Source organism: Anomaloglossus baeobatrachus, chromosome 1 (genome assembly GCF_048569485.1).
Source record: "Anomaloglossus baeobatrachus isolate aAnoBae1 chromosome 1, aAnoBae1.hap1, whole genome shotgun sequence".
In the NCBI taxonomy this organism is placed as follows: domain Eukaryota; kingdom Metazoa; phylum Chordata; class Amphibia; order Anura; family Aromobatidae; genus Anomaloglossus; species Anomaloglossus baeobatrachus.
Genome location: NC_134353.1, coordinates 138,751,715 through 138,779,342, shown reverse-complemented (window position 1 = coordinate 138,779,342; position 27,628 = coordinate 138,751,715). Strand labels below are relative to the sequence as shown.

The following is a 27,628-nucleotide window of genomic DNA, read 5'->3' as shown; positions in this document are numbered from 1 at the left end:
GAGTCAGTTAGAAGGAGAACTCCAGAGGGCTCAGTGAGGAGCAGACCTGTGGGGCTGATGCTGTCTAACAGCGCCCGCGCAGTGACTACAGACGGGGGAGAACGGTCAACTAGAAGTGCTGCCTGAAAGCCAGCTTCAGCTAGAGAGTGCACGGAGTGGGAAGTAAGGAGACTTCTAGAGAGCACCAGGCCCAACCGGGCGGCAGATCCCGAAGCGAGGATAGATTCACCTTTCCCTGCTAAACCTGCCGGTGTGGGGCTCTTACAGCCCACACCACAACAACCAAAAGCCGCAGCCACGTAACCGCAAGTAGGGCCCATAGGTCACAGGAGGCAAGAGGCTGGAGTGGCCTGGCCCGGGGAACAAGCACACGGCAAAACAAGAAGGGGAGAGAGGCTTGGAGCATCTTCCCTGGGTGACCCCCATAGGGACTAAAAGTCGGGGTCACCCCAAACCACCAAGGGCTAAGGAAGGCGAGTTTGTAGTCACCCTCATACAGGCAGCCGGAAGGATACCTGGTTCCCACCTGGTTCATCTCAGCTACGCCCGGGTTACTCACCCTGCCACCTGAAGTGAGTAAAAACCCTGAAAGACATCCTGCCTGTGTGGTCATTCTGCGACTTGTGGTACTACGCATCTACACCGGGCCCTGGGGCTTGCCTCACTCTCAGGAGGCTACTACATCTGACTGCACATATCATCAGCCCCAGGCACCCCTAACCTGCAGTGGCGGTCCCCACTGGCCGCAATACTGAGAGTGGCGTCACGATCAAAAACAGAAGATTTCCTACCAGTGACGGAGATCCAGCAACGTGGAGTCCCTGAAGGTAATGCACCGACACCGACACAACACCTGCGGGGCTTCACATCTGGCGTCACGAACAGGATAAGGACTAGACCTGTTCAGACAGGTGACCATGTGCCTGGGCGGTCCGCTTGAAAAATTGGAAGCGCCGCCATATTGCCACCATGAAAAGCGCGCTGAAAAACAACAGCAGCCCGCGCTGGAAGAAGTTACCGCCCACGAAGAGGTGTGGCTACCCAGAGATCCCCTGCAGAGTTCTGACCTTGCCAGCTATGAGAGTGGAAGCGTCGAGAGACGGCGGGAAGGAAAGGAAGCCACAAGCCTGCTGCTGGGAGAGGAGCTGCTGAAAGAGGCAGAGCAGAAACTGGACAGCTTGTTACAGGAGGCAGCGAAGAGTCCACTGCTGGGAGACCGTGCAGAAGACGGCGCAGAAGAAATGGCGTCTGACCGCAGGAACCCAGAACCAGGCTCCGCTGCCTGGTGGTACCGAGAGCTGGCCCAGTTTTGCAACCGGCTGGAGACCCGGGTCGTGGAGCAGATTCGGGAGGAACGGATGGAACTGCAGGAGATGACCGCGGCGGTTCGGGCCTATGAAGGGAGAGCTGCGCGCCGGGTGTCAGGCGGGACGGCGACGACGCAGACCCCAGTGCTACCAACAACGGGTGAGTCGAATGATGCCCCGGCCCGCGCAAGTGCCCCGACCCCTGCTGCCACGTCCGCGGTCCCTGAAGAGGCGTCCGGTGCGGCGACGCTGAAGCAGGCCGCAGCCACGCCAGGTGCGGCCCTCCAAGCCCCAGCGGCTGCAGCGATGCCCTGCTCGGCCCACCAAGATCCAGTCCCTGCAGCGATGCCCTGCCCGGCCCGCCAGGACCAGGCCGCCGCCATCCTGGGCGCGGCCCGCCAGGACCAGGCCGCCGCCATCCTGGGCGCGGCCCGCCAAGACCAGGCCGCCGCCATACAGGGCGCGGCCCGCCAAGCCCAGACTGCTGCAGCGACGTCCAGCCCAGCCTGCACAGAGCCTCCTGCAACAGCGACACTGATCCAGGCCGCCGCCATCCCGGGCGCGGCCCGCCAAGACCAGGCCGCCGCCATACAGGGCGCGGCCCGCCAAGACCAGGCCGCCGCCATGCCAGGCGCGGCCCGCCAAGAAAAGACTACCTCAGCATTTACCCCGGCCTGTAAGGCCAGAGCAGACACCGCTCCCCGGTCCACAGAGGTTCCTGATAGGCAGCCCACGGTGGGTGAAGACCCTGCATATTGGCAGATGAGGGCTGACCTGGAGGCCAAATTTCCACAATGGTTGGTGAGCCAGTACATACCCCCTCCGCATACCCCAAAGAGTCTCCTGATAACTCCTGCAGCAGCTACACCAAGGAGTCCCTCACCTGGGCCGGCTGAAGAGCATCCATCCCCGGCACTGTCACAGCTGGAGTGCCAGGAAGAACTAAGGGGGAGAGGAGGCCAGGAAGCAGAAGGGTTGACTCCGACTCCAGTGCCACCAGCAGCAGATGTGTATTCAGAGCCGGAAATGCTGCCATACTCCCGCTGGGACGAGGAGGACCTGACCCCCTCTGCAGAAGAAGAGCTGCCTAAGAGCTTCACCTGGGAGCCCACAAGCATGGATCCAGCCCGCAAGACACGGCGCAGAAGAACACAGTTTGCTCCAGCACCACAGTCTCCTGAACAGAGAGCAGTCACCGCCAGAGACCTAAAGGAGAAGCGTTTGTTGAGAGAGTCCAAAGCCCAGGCTAGAGGACCCCTGTGTTATGGCGTAGTGGAAGATTTCAACTTGAAAAGTGGTTATGGCTTCATTGTAGCACCAGGAATAAAAGAAGGGATATTTGTAAACCGCAGAGATGTGAACGCTCATCTGCCAAGAGGACACCCTTGCAGAAATCTAAAGATGGGAGATTCCGTTCAGTTCACCCTGCATCAAGGCGAAAGAGGATTGTATGCTCTGGACGTAACGCTATGTCCCAACAAACCTTACAGCCATCCCCTGCAACAAGAAAGACAAGAAAGACAAGAAAGACAAGAAAGACAAGAAAGACAAGACAGAGATAAAGAAACAGATACAGAGAAGGAATCAGATGCAGACCAAGAAAGGAAAGACACAGAACCTATAGATGAGGCAACCACAGATGAAGACAGAGACAAAGAGCAGGAAAGTCACAGGTGCCAGTGCCCAACGTGCCCTCGCCCTAGTGAAAAAGAGGAGTAAAGTAAAGTAAAGTAAGAAGAGAAGTTACTGTTTGACCAGTTAAAGTTTTGAAAAGTTTGCAACGTTATTGTTTAAGAATGTGCCCACAAAAACTATTGTGAGAAATAAACTTTAAGGCTATGAACTTGCTATAGCCACAAACTCTCGCAGTGTAAATAGTTACACCAGTGGCACCACCACCAGGGCCAGCCTGTTTAGGGGCTTGGCTCGTCTGCAACCAGGGGGGCCCGTCCGTAGAAAAGGGCCTTGGCTCACCTGCGACCAGAGAGCACGCCTGTTTATGGGGCCTTGGCTCACCACCACAAAGAGGGTACCTGGTCAGCACCAACTGTGGAGGCCGCCTCTGCATCCTGCCAGAAGAGGCTGAAGGCGCGGATCCGCCAGGCCAGGTATACCCTGAAACCACCAGCCCATGAAAGCCGCCTCTACATCCTGCCAGAAGTGGCTGAAGCCGCGGCCAACGGGAGAGGAAGATTGGAGGAAAGGTCTGGGGAAGTGGATGGCCCAGACCTGGTTACCAACAGGACCGGTGACCTACCTCCTGAGAGGGTTTTGGGTGGGTTAACGGACTTGTGGGTGGAGGGTGGTGATGTCTGATATCTGGTGCTTTTAAATGTTTTACATGTTTTAATGTTTTATGCATTTTAAAATGTTGTCTTGCAGCCCGAGGACGTGCTGGTGATAACTAAGGGGGAATGTGGCGCCCCTGACCTGGTCAGGCACCACTGAGTACTGCACCCATGCTGGGGACAGTACAATACAGGTAATCCAGAAGGCTGACAGGGGTGTGGAACACAGGCGCATAGTGATCAGGTCTCACACATGTACCCATGAGAGGACCCCTGGGGATCCCAGGAGGGGGCAAAGCCTATACCTCCACTGGAATAGTGGCAGGGGGTTAAAAGCCTCCATCTCCTCTCAAGGGGTGTGGTGGAGAGTCTGGTTGCTAGGTGGCGTAGGCAAGAACAGGAGAGGAGGAGCAGTGAGTCAGTTAGAAGGAGAACTCCAGAGGGCTCAGTGAGGAGCAGACCTGTGGGGCTGATGCTGTCTAACAGCGCCCGCGCAGTGACTACAGACGGGGGAGAACGGTCAACTAGAAGTGCTGCCTGAAAGCCAGCTTCAGCTAGAGAGTGCACGGAGTGGGAAGTAAGGAGACTTCTAGAGAGCACCAGGCCCAACCGGGCGGCAGATCCCGAAGCGAGGATAGATTCACCTTTCCCTGCTAAACCTGCCGGTGTGGGGCTCTTACAGCCCACACCACAACAACCAAAAGCCGCAGCCACGTAACCGCAAGTAGGGCCCATAGGTCACAGGAGGCAAGAGGCTGGAGTGGCCTGGCCCGGGGAACAAGCACACGGCAAAACAAGAAGGGGAGAGAGGCTTGGAGCATCTTCCCTGGGTGACCCCCATAGGGACTAAAAGTCGGGGTCACCCCAAACCACCAAGGGCTAAGGAAGGCGAGTTTGTAGTCACCCTCATACAGGCAGCCGGAAGGATACCTGGTTCCCACCTGGTTCATCTCAGCTACGCCCGGGTTACTCACCCTGCCACCTGAAGTGAGTAAAAACCCTGAAAGACATCCTGCCTGTGTGGTCATTCTGCGACTTGTGGTACTACGCATCTACACCGGGCCCTGGGGCTTGCCTCACTCTCAGGAGGCTACTACATCTGACTGCACATATCATCAGCCCCAGGCACCCCTAACCTGCAGTGGCGGTCCCCACTGGCCGCAATACTGAGAGTGGCGTCACGATCAAAAACAGAAGATTTCCTACCAGTGACGGAGATCCAGCAACGTGGAGTCCCTGAAGGTAATGCACCGACACCGACACAACACCTGCGGGGCTTCACATATCCGTGCGAGATGCACCTATATAGTGCTGTTTTGCCCGCCTGACCTGGGTTTCTGGCGTCATTTATAGGTCACAGTTCAGACACTGTGCATTTCACTCATTATATGATGGGCTCCCAGTGCAAGCCTTATTAGTGTGCATGTATTATGCTAAGCAGCCGCCCCTCCCCCCTAGTGTGAAGGTTGAGTGGCTGTGACATCAGCATCTTGCACCTCGGCTGCAGCCATCTTTATGAGGAAGGCTCACCACATTCTGTGTGTGCACATATCATTTGTCTTGGCTCCTTTTTGGTGTTTTTTTGATATAGTTCTTTGTGGTTTTTCTAACTAAGTCTAACTTTTCCTGCTTTAAAGGGAACCTGTCAGCAGAAATTTCGCCCAAAACCTAAAAGCTTCCCCCTCTGCAGCTCCTGGGCTGCATTCTAGAAAGGTCCCTGTTATTATTGTGCCCCATGTGAGACCAAAATAAAGACTTTATAAAGAGGTACCTTTTTGTATGCAGATTCTGTAAATGTGACACGGGGGCGGGCTGCCTGGTGTCAGTTATTCTGCCTCCTGCAGCTCCCATCTTGCCCTGAGGCAGGAAATAGATAGAAGGAGGTGACGTGGGGTCAGCAGCACCGCGCTTGCGCAGAACGCCGAGGGGGAAAGCGCGGTCCCGCGATTATGGGCGGTTGCTTGGTAATAAACATCACAGCACCGCCCACAATCTAAAGCCTGCGCCCAACGGTGACACTGGGCACAGTGCTCATCCACGAGAGATGAGCACTGGGCATGCGCGGGAACCTGTGGAGAACTGGGCGGCGTCCACAGCTATGGAAATCAGCAATGGGGGACGGCCTAAAGTGGCAGGAGGCAGACTAACGGCCATCAGGCAGCCCGCCCCCGTGTCACATTTACAGAATCTGCATACAAAAAGGTACCTCTTTATAAAGTCTTTATTTTGGTCTCACATGGGGCACAATAATAACAGGGACCTTTCTAGAATGCAGCCCAGGAGCTGCAGAGGGGGAAGCTTTTAGGTTTTGGGCGAAATTTCTGCTGACAGGTTCCCTTTAACTTCCGTAATACTCTGACAATATTATTCCCAGAAACCAAATTTGTTTCAGAAATATTTCCAGGCATCTTCCCCATGCTCTCCCCATTCAGTTTCAGCACTCTTCCATCCATTTCAGCATTTTTACAGCCCTCCCAGATTGATTTCCAAGGTTCTTCTTAAAATTATTTGAGTTATGCATTGACTTGTATTGGGTTAATCGTGATGAATACACAAATAATATAAATTATTTATGTCGAATAATCTGAACCCAAATATTTCACTATTTGCCTATCTCTAATAACAAGCCAATCTGTTCTCAGACAACTTAGTGGTCATTAATGTATATAAACTTTAAACTTATGTCACACTTTTCATAGCAAAAAAAAAAGCATAATTTGTATTTCACAAACTCTGGAAGTGACCACATTTACATTCCTTTGCTGGTTTGGAATTGTATTTTTGAAGATAGGTTAATTAGGATGTATTTAATTTTCTTCTTCACTCTGATACATGGCCCACGCATTTAATAACCCCTTTGAAGTCTACATTTAAAGCTTATTCTAATAAAGTACCTGCATATGAATGCATCCCAAGTTCACAACAATAAGTGCTTCAATCTGCTCTTTCTAGATACCGGCTGTCCAGCAGCTCCAGATATCGTAATTTCAAACTCACAATTTGTTCTAGTTTTATGATGTTCCCAAGTGGGATAAAATATTGTTCTATACTTTAAATCACTATACTTGGACTATGAAGGTATGCAATGAACAATCTCTTCTACGCGACGAGGGCCTATCCTGCCATTGATTGCCTTGATCATCCTTGTAGACGAACTAGGATAATTGTTATAGCTATAATAATCCATAGGACTCTGGCCTCACCTGACATTCTCAGACTCGTCCTTGCAGCACACGTACTGCCTAGAACAGACTACGTCCATTATCGAAAATATTTTTTGCTAAGATTTATGTGTTTATTATTGTTCTGTTTTTTACATTCCACTTGCTCATTATGTATTACAGATGTCTTTTATTACTTTTGCATGTATTTTCTTTCTTCTTACTTGAGAATAATCAACTAGAAATATCCATTATGCAAATAAATCTGCTTTAGATCTTCATTCTGACACTTTTGATAACTATCGATTTATAGACTGACAATGACATTTTTTTCCACACTTTTTAGCTTCTCTTTTAATCCTGTTCTAATTACTTTTCTCCATTTTACATTGCTTATATGCCAATTTCTTTAGTCTACGTAATAATAAGACAACTACAATTCCTTCTTCTAAAACTGCTACTTGTTTTTTAAGTTGTTATGTATTAAGTCAACCACAGGGGTGTACATAGAGATTAAAGGGTCCTATACAAAAAATTCCTTTGACCCACCCAAAAAAATAAACTATATTTTATTTTTTTTCACATTAGGATTCGGCTTTGCTGGCTCCAGAGCAGTCGTCCTTGCAGTCAAGTGACGACTAAAGTGTCATCTACGTCTATAACTAAAACATTGACATGGTTGACACTAATGGGGACAAACAAGATAAGAGAAATTATTGGGCCCGCACATCTTTAGTATTAAATTAACTGCGCAGGCTCAGAAATACGCTATGTGGCCAAAATATAAACATACATACACGGTACGGCGCACACTGCAATTGATGAATATTTGAACTCCACTATTACCTTCAATGTTAAAAACTGATGGCAAAAGTGATGCTTCATGTAGGAGGACAGACACACCAATCAGTGTACATGCTGTATCTTACCACAGAACACCCTGATGCATTTCACCGAGGCTTTATCCAAGGGCGCTTATGGCTTTATCATAAACGCCCTTGGAAAAAGCCTCGGCGAAACGCATCAGGGTGTTCTGTGGTAAGATACAGCATGTAATTATTTGGGATATATCAATATCTGTACTTGGCTGGTTATATGTATGTTATGTAGTGTGTCAGGACCCCTATCCTTGTCTTTTGCCCGTATTATTCCATTTGGATCTTTTTTAAGGCATTACTTACGATTATTCAATTTTGATAGGTGTTTTACTTCCTGACACACATTACATTTATTATTTTACATTACTCGCCAGTACAGTATTATATCCATTACTGTTATTATTAAAGACATGCTGTCTTATTTCCATGTAGTATTTACTTACTATGCAGGGTGTTCCTTTGGTATGGATCAACTTCACGTTTTTTGTTACCTTTTTCCCCAATTACATTTTTTAACGTGGCATTTCATCTGTATATAGTGTTTTTTTCTGAATGGATAATTTTTTGGTGTAATCATTCACTTCTTATGGTCAGCAGTGATATTTATTAGTACAGTAATAACTGTCTTTATTCTGACAGAGTCCACTATGTTTTGCTATTAGCCATTGTGTAATTATTACCATTGCATCTCCACGTGTATTGTTGCTCCTCCATTGTCATTTGGCTTGCTGTGCACATATTTTATTTATTTTTATACATTTTTAATGTTTCAATAAAGATTTCTAAAAATTGCATTATTGTAGTTCTTTTGTAGGTTTAGTTATAATAATAAAGTTTATTTATATAGCGCCAACATATTCCGCAGCACTTTACTATCCGGTGGGGGATGTATAGACAAATACAAAACAAAATGGCACATAATTCAACAGCTACAGTAGGAATGAGGGCCCTGCTTGAAAGCTTACAATCTATGGGGAAGAAGGGGGACACAAAAGGTGAAGCACACTTGTAGATCTGGCTGGCTATTGTTATGCTAGTTAATTAGTTACATATAAAGATTACTGATCTGGTCTTTTGACAGTAACCTTTTGGGTGCCCTTACGTGCCATTGGTTGTATGTCAGATGTGAGGACAGAACTAGGAGAGAGAAGGTTATGAGTAGCATTTAGAAGGTGGGACAGGGGACAGTTAGGTTAGTAAGTTATAATGAAAAGCTTGTCTGAAGAGATGTGTTTTTAATGTACGCTTAAAAACTTGGGGACTGGATATTAGTCGCATTCTTTGGGGTAGTGCATTCGAGAAAACTGGCGTGGCACGAGAAAAGTCTTGGAGACGGAGGTGTGAGGTTCGTATTATGGAGGATGTTAGTCTAAGATCATTTGCGGAACGAAGGGGGCGGGTAGGATGATAGACAGAGAGGAGGGATGAGATATATGGTGGTGCAGAGCTGTGGAGAGCTTTGTGGGTGAGGGATAGGAGTTTGTATTGTATTCTGTAGCTGATAGGTAGCCAGTGTAGTGACTGGCACAAGGGGGAGGCATCGGTGAAGCGGCTGGACAGGAATATGACCCTGGCAGCTGCATTCAAGATGGATTGGAGAGGGGAGAGTTTGGTCCGAGGGAGACCAATCAATAACGAGTTTCAGTAATCTAGGCGGGAATGAATAAGAGCGACAATAAGGGTTTTTGCAGTTTCCAAAGTAAGAAATGGTCGGATTCTGGAGATGTTTTTGAGATGTAGGCGACATGTGCGAGTGAGTGAATGTATATGGGGAATGAAGGAGAGTTCTGAGTCAAATATGACTCCAAGACAGCGAGCATGCTGCTTGGGAATGATTGAATCATCGAAGGTAATTGAGATGTCGGGTGTAGATTGGTTGGTAGAGGGAGGAAACACAAGAAACTCAGTTTTGGAGAGATTCAGTTTCAGATAGAGGGAGGACATGCTTTGAGAGACAGCAAACAGACAATCCCTGGTATTTTGTAAGAAAGCAGGGGTTATGATTGGAGATGATGTATATAATTGGGTGTCATCAGCATAGAAATGGTATTGGAAACCGAATCGGCTGATGGTTTGTCCAATAGGGGCGGTGTATAGAGAGAAAAGGAGAGGTCTCAAGACTGAACCTTGAGGAACCCCGAAGGTGAGGGGGAGAGGAGTGGAGTAAGAGCCAGCAAAGGAAACCGTGAAGGAGCGGTCGGAGAGATAGGAGGAGAACCAGGCGAGAGCAGTGTCCTTGAGGCCAATAGAGCGGAGCATGGTGAGGAGAAGTTGGTGATCACAGTGTCAAAAGCAGCTGAGAGATCCAAGAGAAACAATAGGGAATAGTGGCCTTTAGATTTTATTGTTAATAGATCATTTGAGACTTTGGTGAGGGCCGTTTCGGTGGAGTGGAAAGAGTGGAAACCAGATTGAGAGGGATTCAAGAAGTGAGTTTTCAGATAAATAGCGGATTAGTCGAGAGTGGACCAAGCGTTCCAGGAGCTTAGAGATAAAGGGAAGGTTAGAGACTGGTCTGTAGATAGCGGCACAGTTCTGATTGAGGGAAGGTTTTTTAAGTAGAGGGGTTATGGTGGCATGTTTAAATGATGAAGGCAAGATACCTGATGAAAGAGAGGTTAAACATTTTGGTTAGATAGGTAGTGACAGCTGGGGAGAGAGCCTGAAGGAGATGTGAGGGAAGAGGGTCACTGGTGCATGTTGTTGGGCGGGAAGAGGCAAGGAGACGCGTCACTTCTTCTTCTGTGACAGGCTCAAATATTGATAGTGAGCTTGAGGTGTGGGAGAGGAGGGGATCCAGGCTCTGAGGGGATTTTTCAAAGATTTCTTTGCGGATGTCGTTGATCTTTTGTAAGAAGAAAGTGGCCAGATCATCAGAGCTTAGGTTGGTGGCCGGGGTCTGTGCTTTAGGGCTCAGGAGGGAGTGGAAGGTTTCAAAGAGTCGTTTAGGATTGTTGGCTAGTGAAGTGATGAGATTGGTAAAGTATACTTGTTTAGCCAGATGGAGAGCAGAGTTGTAGGTTTTGAGCATGAACTTATAGTGGATGAAGTCTTCAGCTGAGAAGGATTTTCTCCACAGACGCTCAGCACACCTAGAACCGCGCTATAGGAAACCTGTTTGAAGCGTGTGCCAGGGCTGCCGCTGCCTGTGTGTTTTTTTTCTCCATGTAGATGGTGCAGCTTCATCCAGGGCACTCTGCAATGTCTTATTATAATGTGACACTGCAGAGTCTGTGCAGGAGAGCCAGGGATGACTGCAAATTGTTCATTAGCAGCTGGGTATTGATGGCGCTTAGATTTCTGTATGGGCGATAAGTGGGGACGTCCCGGATTTGAAGACAGTTTGTGATGGAAAAGGAGAGAAGGTTGTGGTCAGAGAGTGGGAGAGGGGAATTGATGAATTCGTTAAGAGTGCAGAGACGGGAGAAGACCAGGTCCAGCGTATTCCCATCCTCATGTGTAGGAGACTTAGTGAGCTGTGAGAGGCTGAAGGATGAGGTTAGAGAAAGAAAATGAGTGGCAGATGGGGAGAGTGGGTCGTCAATAGGGATGTTGAAATCCCCCGTGATGAGAGTGGGAAGGTCACAGGATAAAAAGTGTGGAAGCCAAGTGGCAAAATAATCAAGGAACTGATGGGAGGAGCCTGGAGGGCGATACACAACTGCCACTCGCAGGGAGAATGGTTTGAAGAGTCTAATGGTGTGGACTTCAAAAGACGGAAACATGAGTGAGGGTACTGGGGCGATGACCTGGAAGGCACACTGGGATGAGAGGAGCAGACCAACACCTCCTCCTGATCTGTTCTCAGGTCTTGGAGTATGTGAGAATTGGAGCCCACCGTGTGAGAGAGCAGCAGCAGCAGCGGTGGTGTCAGAGAGCTGGATCCAGGTCTCTGTAAGAGCAAGAAGGTTCAGGGCGTTAGAGAGGAAGAAGTCATGAATGAAGGGGAGTTTGTTGCACACTGACCTTGCATTCCAGAGTGCGCAATTAAAAGGGGCAGGAGAAGGTGAGCACTGGATATTGATAAATTGAGCAGGGTTTCTATGTGTTGCAGGATGGGAGTTATATGTACTTAAGGATGGGGGCCCAGGGTTAGGGGAGATGTCATCAGCAGCTAGGAGGAGGAGAAAAAAGAGAAAGAGCAGGTGATTCAGTGTTTTGTGTGAACGTTTTGTGTGCTGTGTGGGGGTTGTGGATGGTTTTGAATGGTTGAAAAATGTTAGTAAGGCCTCAATGTTGTACATGGGAGAGGGAAGGAGAGAGGGGCTGATATAGAGTGAAGGCACAGAATGTACAGGAGATGGGTTTAGGTGAGGGAGTGCAGAAAGCAAGACATATAAGAAACTAAGCGATATGACTAACGAATAGTGTAAGTTCAAGTTCACTGTGAACTACTTTGCTATTGTAATAGTATTGGCTCGTTTTTTGAGTAGTGATCAATATCATAGGTTTGTACACTCCTCTCTACCTGCATGACACACCGCTTTTTGAATACCCACTCAGCACAGAGTCACATAAGATGTAGTTTACGGTATCCGCATGATGACAGACGGAGAAGGGCCTATTGCTAAATGACATTGAGCCTCTTAACTCAGGGCCCCCATAGTGGCTACGTGGTCTGCCACTATGGGCGGTACGCCTCTGGTCGACCAGTGACCAGTTTTTCTGATGTATTCTCAAGTATACTTTGTTTATTTGCTGGTCTGCCATCGCCAATTTTCCTTCTGTAATATTTTGAGTGCAAGAAACTTCAAAAGTAACTTTTCTTTGAAAAGATGTATAATAAAGTCAAATGTAAATTTTCTTTTAAATGAAAAAAATGAATTAAAGAAATAAACAAATGTTTACATTTTTATTCTACTTCGCAAGGCCTTAAAATATGTCATTTAACGCACAAACCGTGAACAAGCTGAATAATGTAAGATGCTTATGTTTCTACCTGGAAGGAAAACACAATTCACAGTATGGGGCTGCACTAACTAAAATGAAGATCCTTCATCCAAGAATATAAAGAAGCGTTTTTTATTCCACAGGGCACTTCCACGCTGGACTGACATCTTTTTCAAGTGCAAAAAACAACTGTACCACTTGTAGTGCTCTAACTCTACATGGGGATACTGCATAAGCCTCTTACATGTAGGCTTTCTTTGGATGAATATGGAGGATGTAGGGAATATTCTGGATGCTGAGGGCAATTCACTACCTAATACACAATGATACTAACCAACAGTACAAGAACCACAATATAAATGGTGCCTAGTGACAATCCCTTGGTATTTCTCTCTATCATGCTCGTTTATGTGCAGGGACACACTTAAGGGGGCATTACACGCTACGATATCGTTAATGTTTTATCGTCGGGGTCACATTGTTAGTGAAGCACATCCGGCGTCATTAACGATATCGCAGCGTGTGACACTTACCAGCGACCTTAAGCGACCTCAAATATGGTGAAAATCGTTCACCATGGAGAGGTCGTCCCAAAAACAAAAATCGGTAATGGTTAATTATCGATGTTGTTCGTCGCTCCAGCGGCAGCACACATCGCTGTGTGTGACACCGCAGGAGCGAGGAACGTCTCCTTACCTGCCGCCAGCCGCAATGCGGAAGGAAGCAGGTGGGAGGGATGTTACGTCCCGCTCATCTCCACCCCTCCGCTTTGATTGGCCGGCCGCTTAGTGACGTTGCGGTGACGTCGCTGTGATGCCGAACGTCCCTCCCCCTTGAGGGAGGGATAGTTCGGCAGTCACAGCGACGCCACCGACCAGGCAAGTGCGTGTGACGCTGCCGTAGCGATGATGTTCGCTGCGGCAGCGATCACACGAAATCGCATGCATGACGGGGGCGGATGCTTTTGCGTACGATATTGCTAGCAATTACTAGCAATATCGTAGCGTGTAAAGCCCACTTTACTATAGGCCTTGGAACACTATTAGTTGACTTTATTATAACATACAGTCATGGCTGAAAGTGTTGGCACTCTTGAAATTGTATCAAAAAGTAAAGTATTTCTCCCAGAAAATTATTGCAATTCCACGTTTTGTTAAACACTTTTATTTCCCAAAAATGGGCTGGACAAAATTGTTGGCACCCTCAACTCAATATTTGGTTGCACACTCTTTGTAATAAATGACTGCAATCAATCGCTTCCTATAACCATCAACAAGCTGAAGGTCTCTCATATTTGAAACCGCATTCTCCCAACAGGAATTTTAAGATCTCCTCAAAGGTGTCAATGGGATTTAGATCCGGACTCATTGCTGCTATTTCAGAACTCTTCAGCGCTTTGTTTACATCTATTTCTGAGGCTTGTTGAAGTATGTTTGGAGTCATTATTCTGCTGGAAGCCTTATGACCTAGGACGCAAACCCAGCTTTATCATACCTGGGCACTAAACTGCAATCCAAAATAATTTGGTAATCTGCAGATTTCATAATGTTTTGCAAACAGTCAAGGCACCCAGTGCCAGAGGCAGCAAAACAACTCTGAAACAACTTTGAACCAGCACCATACCTGACTGTAGGTTCTGTATTCTTTTCTTTGTAGGTCTCATTCTGTTTTTGGTTAACAGAAGAATGATCTGCTGTACCAAAAAGCTCTTGGTCTCATCTGTCCATAAGAAACTTTCCCAGAAACATTTTGGCGTACTTACCTATATTTTGGCGAACTGCAGTCTAGCTTTTTATGTCTCTGTGTCAGCAGTGGGTTCTCCTGGGTCTCAGTTTCATTTCATTCAAATGAGGAAGGATAAATTGCTCTTACACAGATGCACCCTGAGCGTGCAGGACAGCTTGAATTTCTTTGACACTTGATTGGAGCCGTTTATCCACCAATCAAACTATCCTGCATTGCAAACTTTCATAATTTTTTTTCTTTCATCCACATCCAGGGATATTAGCTACAGTTCCATGGGTTGTAAACTTCTTAATTATGACAACACACTGTGGACAAAGTAACATCAAGATCTCTGTAGATGGACTTGTAAGCATGAGATTGTTGATATTTTTCAACAATTTTGGTTCTCAAGTCCACAGACAAATCTCTTCTCTTTCTTTTCACCATGCTTAGTGTGGCACTCAACTTTGCTCACAATTTTGGAAAGGTGCCAGCAATTTTTTTTTTTTTTACCTATTTTGGGGATTTTGTGTGAAATTATGTTTAATTTATTTTTTTTCCTTAGTTGATTTGTATTGCTGCAATACACACAAAGGAAATAAACATGTGCAAAACAAAATGTGGCATTGCAATAATTTTCTGACAGAAACTATTCATTTTCTGGAACAATTTGAAGGGTACTGACACTTTTGGCCATGACTGTATATAATGTCTTTTTATGTCAGTATAAAGTCTATTGCTCAACACTATGCAAAATGCAAAACAATCATACTGTAAAGAAAAGTGATTACGACAATGAAAACCTGTGGAAGTTCCTTGTATACATGATGGTAGAATACATACATATTGTTAAGGGAAAAATATTTATCTGCAAAACAAAATACCATGAGCGGAGAGCTATAAGGCACCTGGAGACACGGGGAAATTACTAAATATATATGAAGCCTTTTAAATAACACAAAGAATACATATAATGCCAGAACAAACCATATAATATATTAATAAAAATATAAGCTGCAAGTCAACAGGAAAGAGTAAAGTGCATTTACGTACATGAACATCTGTTCTGTCCGCGATCCATTTTGCAAGTTGTTCTGCAGCAAACCCGATACGCTGAAGATCGAAAGTATCCGCTCTCTTGGGCTTGCCTTTGGCTGGGAAGTGCATGAATGTGGGGGCTGAATTCATATTGAGCTGCAATAAGGAGGAAAATAATAGTTACTAAACCTGCTGTCAACTAAACATTGTGGTCATATAAAACGTTTCAGTTATAAATATAGTTACAGGAACAAGTATATTAGCCTTTCGGAATGATCTAGATTTCTGCTCGGATACCTAATAAAACATGGTCATATTTTTTAAAACAAGGGATCTATTGCCTATTAAATTTAAGGGTTCACTTCCCTTTTATCCTTGCCTTGGGGATGATTACCTAATGGGGTTGTGCCATGAACAAAGTAAAATTTAATAAATAGATTTTGGAATAATAAGTTCCATAATAGGATTTGTTAAAAAAAAAATGTTCCTGAGATAACCTTATATATGTGTCCCTGCTATGTACTGTGTAATGGATGTGTTTGACAGTACAGTCACATGGTCTGATCATACCACATCTCCAGGGCAGGAAAGGAAACAAAAGAGTATAAAGATAGGACAGCATGGATGTCACAGCTGTGTCTTTCTGTGAGGTAAAACATTATTTTTAAACAGGTAAGGCAGCACGGGATCACAGCTGAGTCTTACTTGTAAGGTGAAACATTGTTTTTTTTTAAACAGGCAGGGAAATGTTTCACATCACAATACCAAAAAGCATCAGCTGCAATACCAATACTGTTCTGCATATTATGATTTAATTCCTCCGCAGATCAGGAGATGTGGTATGATTGTAACGACTGAATGCCGGTCGTTATGATTATTAAGATACGATGGCACTATGGAAAACCCAGGGACACAAAGATGGTGAATAACAGTTTTCTTTATAAGTCTCAAAACTTTTTTTTTTACAAAAAAAAACAGTTCTCTTACAACGTATGGGCCACAACAGCCCGGAATAAACAATAACAGTTTATGCAACTTGGAGGACTTCAAGTGTCGGTCTGTAGGGATGAACTGGACTATATTTCCCCCACTATACTGCTCCCTCCCTTATCTATTAATGGGGCTTACCCAGGTACACTACTACAGATAATGGCACATGATCCCTCCAAGGATATAATCTTACAACCACCTCCCCCTATGTTTACAATTCAATCAGGGTACCCGGCCACCTCTCCATATACTTTCACAAACAAGTAAATATATGTACATGTACCTTTATACCTGTACCTCTAGCTCTACATGTACCTCTATTCTATATTCGGTACCTCACTGGCCCAAACAGTGTGATGAAGCAAAGGCAGAATAGTCTGTTATTATCAGCACAACATAGCTTAACCTCCAATAACTTCCGGTTCAGAGCAAACGCCTCAGGATAAGCAAACACCGCTCCTTCTCAGGGTATCATCTGTTAAAGAATAATCTTCCTTCTTCTTTATCCTATCTATATGTCCCTGACTGACTATTATACACCGATCGGTTTCAGGTCAATTGTTACTCACTGAAGTCTTTCGCCCAAGATGGCGTCCGTCCCCTCAGAATGCTTCTCATTCACTCTTACATGATTCTATCCAAACAGTTTGTGGAGAAAAATTCACTCAGATGAATTCCCCTCGTCAGGGGCAGTAGGAGCTCCAAGGAAAAAAACGAGTAATCGGTCCACAAAAAAAAAAACAAAAACAGGCAATCCTATGAATCCAGACACAGGGAAACAACAGCCGTCTTTCTCTTGCGCAGTCCCTCAGGACTTGACTGAAATTTTCAACCGTCTCTCTCAGTCTACGTTACCAGGGAAACCTAATGTAACCCCTTACTGTCTAGCAGTGTGCCTGCCCTCTAGTGACACCTAGTGGCCATTTAAGTTATATCATAAATCTAATATATAAAGCTCAGTGTGTGTGTGTGTATTTATGTCCGCTAAAGGAATCCGCACCGTCGCATTTACAATCACGACATTTTGCACAGACACTCCATGTGACCCAGGGAATGTCATAAACTATGTTTGGGTGGGAAAATTTAACCCTGTGCTTTCTAGTTACGCTACAAAAATTCTACAGCCATTAAACTGAATGGAGGTGGGAGCTATAGGTTATTAATAGCAACTGTCAGTGGTTGCAATAGGAACAAAATCTGTTAGTATAAGATACGATAGATGGATAGAGAGAGACAGAAAAAGACAGACAGAAAGAGAGACAGACTGGGAAAGAGACAGCCGGGCAAAGAAACAGCCGGGCAAAGAGACAGCCGGGCAAAGAGACAGCCGGGCAGAGAGACAGCCGGGCAAAGAGACAGCCGGGCAAAGAGACAGCCCGGGAAAGAGACAGCCCAGGAAAGAGACAGCCCGGGAAAGAGACAGACCTGGAAAGAGACAGCCCGGGAAAGAGACAGCCCGGGAAAGAGACAGCCCGGGAAAGAGACAGCCCAAAAAAAGAGAGACAGCCCAAAAAAAGAGACAGCCGGGCAAAGAGACAGCCCAGCAAAGAGACATCCGGGCAAAGAGATAGCCAGGCAAAGAGACAGACCTGGCAAAGAGACAGACCTGGCAAAGAGACAGACCTGGCAAAGAGACAGACCTGGCAAAGAGACAGACCTGAAAAGAGACAGCCGGGCAAAGAGACAGATGCCCAAAGTGTCAGACCTGGAAAGAGAGAGACCTGGAAAGAGTCAGACCAGGAAAGAGTCAGACCTGGAAAGAGTCAGACCTGGAAAGAGTCAAACCTGGAAAGAGTCAAACCTGGAAAGAGTCAGACCTGGAAAGAGTCAGACCTGGAAAGAGTCAGACCTGGAAAGAGTCAGAGACCTGGAAAGAGTCAGACCTGGAAAGAGTCAGACCTGGAAAGAGACAGACCTGGAAAGAGACAGACCTGGAAAGAGACAGACCTGGAAAGAGACAGACCTGGAAAGAGACAGCTCGGGAAAAGAGACAGCTCAGGCAAAGAGACAGAGAGAGACAGACAGATACAGAGCTTGAGACAGACTGATGCAAATACAGAGAGATAGAAACAGACAGAAAAGGAAAGAGACAGACAGACAGACAGCGACACACAGACAGACAGCGACACACAGACAGACTGGGAGAGAGACAGAGAGACAGTTACTATCCTGGGCAACGCCTGGGTACTACAGCTAGTATATATATATATATATATATATATATATATATATATGTTATATATATATGTATATATATATATATATATATATATATATATATATATATATATATATATAAAATACAGTAACAAACATACAATTTATCTTATGTACATTTTCACCCTGTTACACTAACACACCATGTTATCGTACGGGCAGACACGGCCATAACACAGTATATAAAAGGAGAGAGACAGCCGGGCAAAGAGACAGCCGGGCAAAGAGACAGCCCGGGAAAGAGACAGCCCAGGAAAGAGACAGCCCGGGAAAGAGACAGACCTGGAAAGAGACAGCCCGGGAAAGAGACAGCCCGGGAAAGAGACAGCCCAAAAAAAGAGAGACAGCCCAAAAAAAGAGACAGCTGGGCAAAGAGACAGCCCAGCAAAGAGACATCCGGGCAAAGAGATAGCCAGGCAAAGAGACAGACCTGGCAAAGAGACAGACCTGGCAAAGAGACAGACCTGGCAAAGAGACATACCTGGCAAAGAGACAGACCTGAAAAGAGACAGCCGGGCAAAGAGACAGATGCCCAAAGTGTCAGACCTGGAAAGAGAGAGACCTGGAAAGAGAGAGACCTGGAAAGAGTCAGACCAGGAAAGAGTCAGACCTGGAAAGAGTCAGACCTGGAAAGAGTCAAACCTGGAAAGAGTCAAACCTGGAAAGAGTCAGACCTGGAAAGAGTCAGACCTGGAAAGAGTCAGACCTGGAAAGAGTCAGAGACCTGGAAAGAGTCAGACCTGGAAAGAGTCAGACCTGGAAAGAGACAGACCTGGAAAGAGACAGACCTGGAAAGAGACAGACCTGGAAAGAGACAGACCTGGAAAGAGACAGCTCGGGAAAAGAGACAGCTCTGGCAAAGAGACAGAGAGAGACAGACAGATACAGAGCTTGAGACAGACTGATGCAAATACAGAGAGATAGAAACAGACAGAAAAGGAAAGAGACAGACAGACAGACAGCGACACACAGACAGACAGCGACACACAGACAGACTGGGAGAGAGACAGAGAGACAGTTACTATCCTGGGCAACGCCTGGGTACTACAGCTAGTATATATATATATATATATATATATATATATATATATATATATGTTATATATATATGTATATATATATATATATATATATATAAAATACAGTAACAAACATACAATTTATCTTATGTACATTTTCACCCTGTTACACTAACACACCATGTTATCGTACGGGCAGACACGGCCATAACACAGTATATAAAAGGAGCACATTTATAAGATTATCTCAGCACAGGAACATTTTTTTATTAGACACTCAATCATAGAACTTATTATTCCAAGATCTTTTGGTTAAAATGTAGTTTGTTCATGGGAAATCTCCTTTAAAAGGATAAATGCACCTAAGCACAGAGGTTTTAAAATGTTTTGCTTGCCAAAATGCAATGATCAATACCTGGTAGAGCTTTTTTGAAAAAGCTCTACCATTTTTCTTCTCCTTTACCTTGCAAAACTATTACAAATCAGTCAAAGCTCATGCTCCTGACACTCTTCTACCCTTCTCTGAATGTTAGAGTTGGCAAAAGGGAGGAGGGGGAGAGGAGGTTGTACAGGGATTTGCAGAAGACAGGGTAGGGAGGAAGGGAGAGAATAGAAGTGACAGACAAAGATGAAAGCACATGGAGAGGAAAAAGGTGGAATAACTGATCTGTGCTGATACCTGAAGCCCCCTGGACACAAACAGATCTCACATCCAGCCTATATTACATAGAGAGACACTCCCAGAGGAGAAAGCTGCAACTTGGATTGTGCCACAAACTGCATATCAGGGAGTTTGAAGATAAATCTAGAAAGCAATATTTAAGAATTTAATTTAAAAAACTAAAAGGTAATCACTAACATACGTAAAAAAAAAAAAAATCCATGTCAATAGGTTCATTTATTTTGTCTTCCAACTAAATTACAATAAATATATAATTAGATGTTCAAGAAATAGGGTAAATGATATGTAAAGCCAGATAACAATATGCCAACTTGTTACAGACAATGCTTTTAAGGCCACAAAAACCTTTTCATCAGTAAACGTTAGTAAATCATTTCACTTATTTTTTTGCATCATCTGAATAATTTGTGTTCTGTATGCAATTTTATGGGAAAAACTCACTGTTTGAATGGCGTGAAAAATTCTGAGTGTTGTATGTCATATTATGTGGGTAACTGAAGCAGAAGTTTAGCATTTTACTGACGCCATGAGAATGTGCGAGTCTGACTGACTAAGCCATTCTTCGTGAGAAAATGACCTGCGGTTTTGTTTCCCTTTTTACTGCATGGGAATCATTTCTTAATAAAAAAAACAAAACAAAAAACGATAGTCATGCCTGATCATGAGATTTTCTTACATTTGTCTCCCTCCATTAGCACGTTGCAGATTGGTTAACCAAAGTCTGTAGACTGTCTCACATTAACAATTTTAAAAATCCTATAACGTGCTGTCTTTTCTAAGATACTAAGAATATAACTTTTTTCTTAGAAACTCTGCAGCCTAGATCTACGTAATGCGAGACCAGATCAGCTTTCTCCTTACAAATCTGTCTTTCCTCATCTTTTTTCTTGGCTCATTTTATACATAGATGAATGGATTTGGAAAAAAAAAAAAAATGTTAGTGTATGCGGAGTAGTTTATGCTACTGTGTATGTATGTGGCCACCCGGAGGTGGTAATGTATATTACAGACTCATGAAGGTCACACTAATGTATTTAAGAAACAAATTGGTGTGTAGCACCGGCGTCCCTGCAGGGATGTCGACTTTCGCACCGCCCCGGTCAGCTCCTGCTCTCCCCTGCTTCCGCACGGCCTTCCACTTGCTCTGCTGCCTTCATCCTCTCCCGGGCCCTGTACATGCCACACAGGGTTCCCAGAAGTGCATCTTATCAGCCCTCCTCTTAAAGGACTGGCGTGCCATTTCTGGGAAATTCCTCTCAGCCTATGACACTGTCTATTTAAGGCACCCTCATATTAGGGGATGTGCATGAGCAAAGTTCCTAGTTAGTCAGTGTCTCGTCTGCTACCTAGCTAGTTGTCAGGTCCCGAACTCCTGTCCTGTTATCCCTGTGTCCATTTCCAATACCTGCCTTCCCATACCTGTATATCCCTGCTGTGCCCACCACTCCTGTCCATACCCGCCTGTCTCAGTCATCCCACCTGTTTATAGCTGAGTCAATCTCCCATCTTAGGGGTCAGCTGCCACAGTCCCGGACACTAACCTAGAAGTTGTTCCTGGTGTGCGTCTCATGGTTAGCGCTTAGTTAAGCCCCTCCCACTAAAGGGGCTTTTTTTTTTTTCTCTGAATTTATGTCCTTTTCAGTGAATTATTTTTGAATACAGTGTAGGGACTCAAAAGCTTGGAGACCATTGACGTTTGGGGTACGTGCTTATGTATTCTGGCCAAAATATGGACCAATAGATCACATTTATTATGATTTTACTGTATATAATTTTTATTGCATAACTTTCTGCAGGATGCAGCCGGGCCCTCTGTGTGTCTGTCCTGTGTGCTAGTGCACTTACATAGTGCTTGGCAGCCCGCCTGATCTAATGGAATGGCGTCATCAATAAGCTGTGTTCCGGACACTGTGCATTGAACATACAGTGCATTGCGAAAGTATTCGGCCCCCTTGAATTTTTCAATTTTTTCCCACATTTCAGGCTTCAAACATAAATATAAAAACTTTTAATTTTATGGTGAAGAATCAACAACAAGTGGGACACAATTGTGAGGTTGAACGATATTTATTGCTTATTTCAAATTTTTGTAAAAAATAAAAAACTGAAAATTGGGGCGTACAACATTATTCGGCCTCTTTAAGTTAATAGTTTGTAGCGCCACCTTTTGCTGCGATTACAGCTGCAAGTCTCTTGGGGTATGTGTCTATCAGCTTTGCATATCGAGAGACTGAAATTCTTGCCCATTCTTCCTTTGCAAATAGCTATAGCTGAGTTAGGTTGGATTTAGAGCGTTTGTGAACAGCAGTTTTCAGCTCTTTCCACAGATTCCTGATTGGATTCAGGTCTGGACTTTGACTTGGCCATTCTATCACATGGATACATTCATTTGTGAACCATTCCATTGTAGATTTTGGTTTATGTTTGGGATCATTGTCTTGTTGGAAGACAAATCTCTGTCCCAGTCTCAGGTCTTTTGCAGACTCCAAAAGGTTTTCTTCAAGAATGGTCCTGTATTTGGCCCCATCCATCTTCCCATCAATTTTAACCATCTTCCCTGTCTCTCCTGAAGCAAAGCAGTCCCAAACCATGATGCTGCACCACCATGTTTGACAGTGGGGATGGTGTGTTCAGGGTGATCAGCTGTGTTGCTTTTACACCAAACATATCATTTGGCATTGTGCCCAAATAGTTCGATTTTGGCTTCATCTGACCAGAGCACCTTCTTCCACATGTTTGGTGTGTATCCCAGGTGGCTTGTGGCAAAATTTAAACAACACTTTGTATGGATATCTTTGAGAAATGGCTTTCTTCTTGCCACTCTTCCATGAAAGCCAGATTTGTGTACTGTACGACTGATTGCTGTCCTATGGACAGACTCCCACCTCAGCTGTAGATCTCTGCAGTTCATCCAGAGTGATCATGGGCCTTTAGGCTGCATCTCTGATCAGTCTTCTCCTTGTTTGAGTTGAAAGTTTTGACGGACGGCCGGGTCTTGGTAGATTTGAAGTGGTATGATACTCCTTCCATTGCAGTATGATCGCTTGCACAGTGCCTCTTGGGATGTTTAAAGTTTTAGAAATCTTTTTGTAACCAAATGGGGCTTTAAACTTCTCCACAACAGTATCACGGACCTGCCTGTTGTGTTCCTTGGTCTTCATGATGCTCTCTGTGCTTTAAACAGAACATTGAGACTATAACAGAGCAGGTGCATTTATACGGAGACTTGATTACACACAAGTGGGTTATATTTATCATCATCAGTCATTTAGGACAACATTGGACTATTCAGAGATCCTCAATGAACTTCTGGAGTGAGTTTGCTGCACTGAACGTAAAGGATCCGAATAATATTGCACGCCCCAATTACCAGTTTATTATTTTTTACAAAAATTTAAAATAAGCAATAAATATCGTTCACCTTCACAATTGTGTCCTACTTGTTGTTGAGTCTTCACCATAAAATTTTAATTTTTTTATCTCTATGTTTGAAGCCTGAAATATGGGAAAAGGTTGACAAATTCAAGGGGGGTGAATACTTTTGCAAAGCACTGTATCTGTGTGACTGGTGCCCTATGTAAAACCTCATTAGTGTGCAAGTTTAATACCAGCAGCCACCCCCTCCATAATTTGGTAGGTTGAGCGTGACTGTGTCATCGGTATTCTGCACCTGTGTTACCCATACCTTTATCATGGCGGTTGAATCCTGCAAATGCAATTGCCATTTTTGACCTGAGTTGGCTGGTGGCTTTTTTGTGGTGAGATTTTTAGTTTTTTTTCTAAGTCCAGGTTTCCCCTGTGGTCCAGTGAGTCCACTCATCCTGCTCACTGCCACTACACCGGTAATGAGCTTAACAGTTTGCGCAGGCCATGGACTCCAATAACTCCAATAAAGAGGGAACAGCAAAAGCAGATTCTGTCTTTTCTGCAAACCATCAACACCCGTCTGAATGCCCTGTGTCCGGCTGGTTCCTTGGCATCTGTTCAGCCTGCAGCTCCGGCATCAGCAGAATCGTGGCCTTGTTCGTCTGCTCCACCATGTTTTGACGGCGATCCCAAGCAATGACGTAGGTTCATCAATCCCTGCACTTTGAACATTTGCCACATCGGTTTCCATCAGAGTGTGAGCATTCCTGATGTCGCACCTCGGGGGGAGGCTCTTGCTTGGGTTGGATCAATCTCTTGTGGGAGAGAAGGGATCTGGTCACCTCCAACGTCCTGGACTTTTTTAATGCCTTTTGGAAGGTCTTCCCTCCTGCAGTTACATCAAGGTGCACAGACTCTCAGTTCAGTTCTGCACACTCTCCTCAGAGCTAGGCTGGAACAATCAGGTGCTGGTGGCCGCCTTTTGACCTGATCTCCGTAGCTACGCGGGTTGATCTTAGTTTCCAGGAGCAATCCATGGAAGTAAAGCATGATAGGGGATTTTTACATATGGCTCCATCCCGGCCCGCCGATGTCCAAGTTTTCGGTTGCCACTCCTGCACCCATGCAGATCGACAATGTCAGGTTGTCGGAACAACGCAGAGACTACCGTCATGCTATGGAAGTGTGTTTCTATTACGGAGGTGGAGAACACTTCATCCGTGCTTTTCCCGTGAGATCTGGAAGATGTTTGGTCCCTGAAGCGCCTGTGAGGCCTACCGTAGAAGTTAGTGCAGCCCTCTTTTCTGGTCGTAAGAAGGAGCCCCTCCAGCAGCCGCCTTACAGATATCTCCTTCCACTGACCATGTCTTCACCCTCCATATCTGAAGACAAGTTGCTGGAAAATAAACCTCGTTCAGGCCTGGAGAAGAGGGGCATGAAGGGGAGGGTACTGTAGTGCTGACGTCCCTGCATGGAGGCTGACTTACTCACCACCCCGGCCGGGTCCTGTTCTCCCTTGCTGCCGCGCAGCCTTCCACGTGCTTTGCTGCCTCCTTCCCCTCCCGGGTCCTGTACATGCCAATCAGAGTTCCGGGGAGTGCATCTAAGTCATGAGTGCAAACCAGCCCTAATCTCAACGAGCCAGCGTCCCATTTCCCGGCAGTGCTACTGTATAGTTAAGGCACCCTCCAATTAGAGGAGGTACCTTTGCAAAGCTCCTAGTTAGACAGTGTCCCAATCTGCTACCTAGCTAGTTGTCAGGTCTTGAGCTCCTGTCCTGTCATCTCTATGTTCGTTTCCAGTACCTGCCTTTCCATACCTGTCTATCCCTGCCGTGCCCACTACTCCTGTCTGCACCCATCTGTCCAGCCTGCCTCAGTCATCCCACCTGTTTATACCTGAGTTTGTCTCCTATCTTGGGGTTCAGCTGCCACAGTCCTGGTCACTGCCCTAGAAGTGGTACCTGGCGTCCACCTCGCGGTGGATGCTCAGTTAAGGCCCTCCCACTAAAGGGTAATCCCAGGTTTCCCCTGTGGTCCAATGAGTCCACTGATCCCGCTCGCTGCCCCTACACCAGCCGCGAGTCTTGAATGAAATTGGTGGGTAGTTAAGGAAAGTCTGTCAGTGCAACATTAAACCAAGCACAGATTATTGAAGCACCTTTGGAATGTCTGAGCAGTCCAGCGCACCTTCCTATTTGTTTTTAACCAATCTCCACCCTCCTATTCCTTGATTGAAAATTTTGGCTTTACAGGAGAAGATAGACTCAAAACATGTAGACGGAAAAGTTCTTTGGACTGCTTGTCAATATGAGTGCCTGTGCTTGGTTTGAATTGTCATTTCTTGCTGATAGACTCTCTTCAAAGGTGGCTACATCTATATATTTGGTTCAGAAAAACTACAATCTACAGAGTGTAGTCATGAATTGTAGTTGTACAGGGTTGTACTTGGGTAAAACTGTAGTTAATGAGGACAGATGTCCCCATTACTGGGACAGATGGCAGTTGGTGCTTTTAAAATTGTATGGAGGAGGAGCTAGAGGCCAGTACACATTCTGCTGCAAGCTCTCCTGAAACGACAGTTACAGTTCTGCATAGACGTTTAACAGCACCAACTGCCATCTCCTATCTCTTTAATCAGAAAATCTGTATTCACTTAAGACAGATTTTATCCGTAAATTGAGAATTTTAAGAATGATTGATCAGATCAGGATGGGAAAGAAGCGGAATTCCCTAATAAGATATTTTACAAAGTTCCTTATTTGTACATGTATATATTGATCTATGAAAAAATAAAATGATGGTTGCTATAGGTGATCCTAGTGCCTTTACCAGAATTTAACAAAACATATTCTGTTTCCTATGAACAATATCTAGCTTTTGCATCTCATGCAGTTTCTCCCCGGTCAGCATGCTAATCCATAGATAGAAGTCACAGCGGTGCAAAAGTGGTCTTCTGAATTTCTCCATTGGATTTGAGATGAGGGTACACATCACTGCGTTCTCTTCTGTTCTACGGCTGCAGAAAACCCCAGAACACTATGTCCTTCAGCACAACGTGGGATTAGTTACCGTAATCACGCTGCGTGCACTTAAAAGCTTTGAAACAGAAACGTTCATTTAATGAATTCCCGTGAATTAGCTGAAGAGCCGCCGCACTCGTAAGCAGCTGCAATGTATATGGACAAAAGTACCGTATATTTTCACATTAATGATAGAAACCTTGAAAAGCAAGAAATTGAGTTGATATTCAGTCTGAGCAAGGGGAGATAGGAATCTATATTGTTAGTAGAAAAGCTGGGGATGAATACAGTCTGTTCAGCTTGACACTTCTATTATGAAAGCAGTTATACAATAAGACAAGGCTCTCAACAAACTGCAACACAAAAAAAGAAAAAACCTAATTAATGAAATGAAGAATGACAGTCAAAAGAAGAGGAAAAAAATAAGTGTCAAATCAGAGAACGCATATTGTACATTATTGATCATATCAGGTAAACCATTTTTATTAGCGGAGCCCCCTGAAAATACTCGAATTTCCACATAGTTGTAGTTTGTAATGAAACTTTGCAGAAATTGTTCTATTTTGCTGCATTGTTACCGGAGGGAAAATGAGACATTATACTGCATCCACTGAAATAAAGACCATCAGCGTAAAGCAAAGATACTACTGAACCTCTTGGGAAAGTGACACTCTCTGCTGTGGATAACAGATGACTGTTACAAATGTGGGATCTCCCCTCTATAAAATTGGAATTCCTTGTTCGAGTGATTTTGGGGGGTGTTTGAGTCATTCGACGACCTCGAGCCTTTTGCTAAATGCTCGACAGCTCGAGTAGCGTTCGAGAACGGTTCGATCAACAAAAAGCGTACCTAGTTACTAGCTGGCTTTTCACTGTAATAGTGTGAGTCACTGTGAATCACGCTATTATCAAAATTCAGTGTATAGTGTGCGGGGGGGGACGGGGTTTAGATCAGTGCTGCTGCTGAGTGCTGAGAGAATGCCGATTGCCATTTTTTTTTTCCCTAACCGCATGTACAGTGGGGTGGGCCAGGATGTCAGCAAAT

At 45.1% G+C, this 27,628-nt stretch overlaps 1 protein-coding gene across 1 annotated transcript in view; it reads right to left on the bottom strand.

Annotated features, from left to right (window-relative positions):
• Nucleotides 1-27,628, bottom strand: part of TUSC3 (tumor suppressor candidate 3) — a 425,953-nt gene that overhangs the window by 88,665 nt on the left and 309,660 nt on the right. The window contains exon 4 of the mRNA XM_075347077.1: nt 15,303-15,443. Coding sequence (XP_075203192.1) covers nt 15,303-15,443 — 141 coding nt within the window. The remainder of the gene's footprint in view (nt 1-15,302; nt 15,444-27,628) is intronic.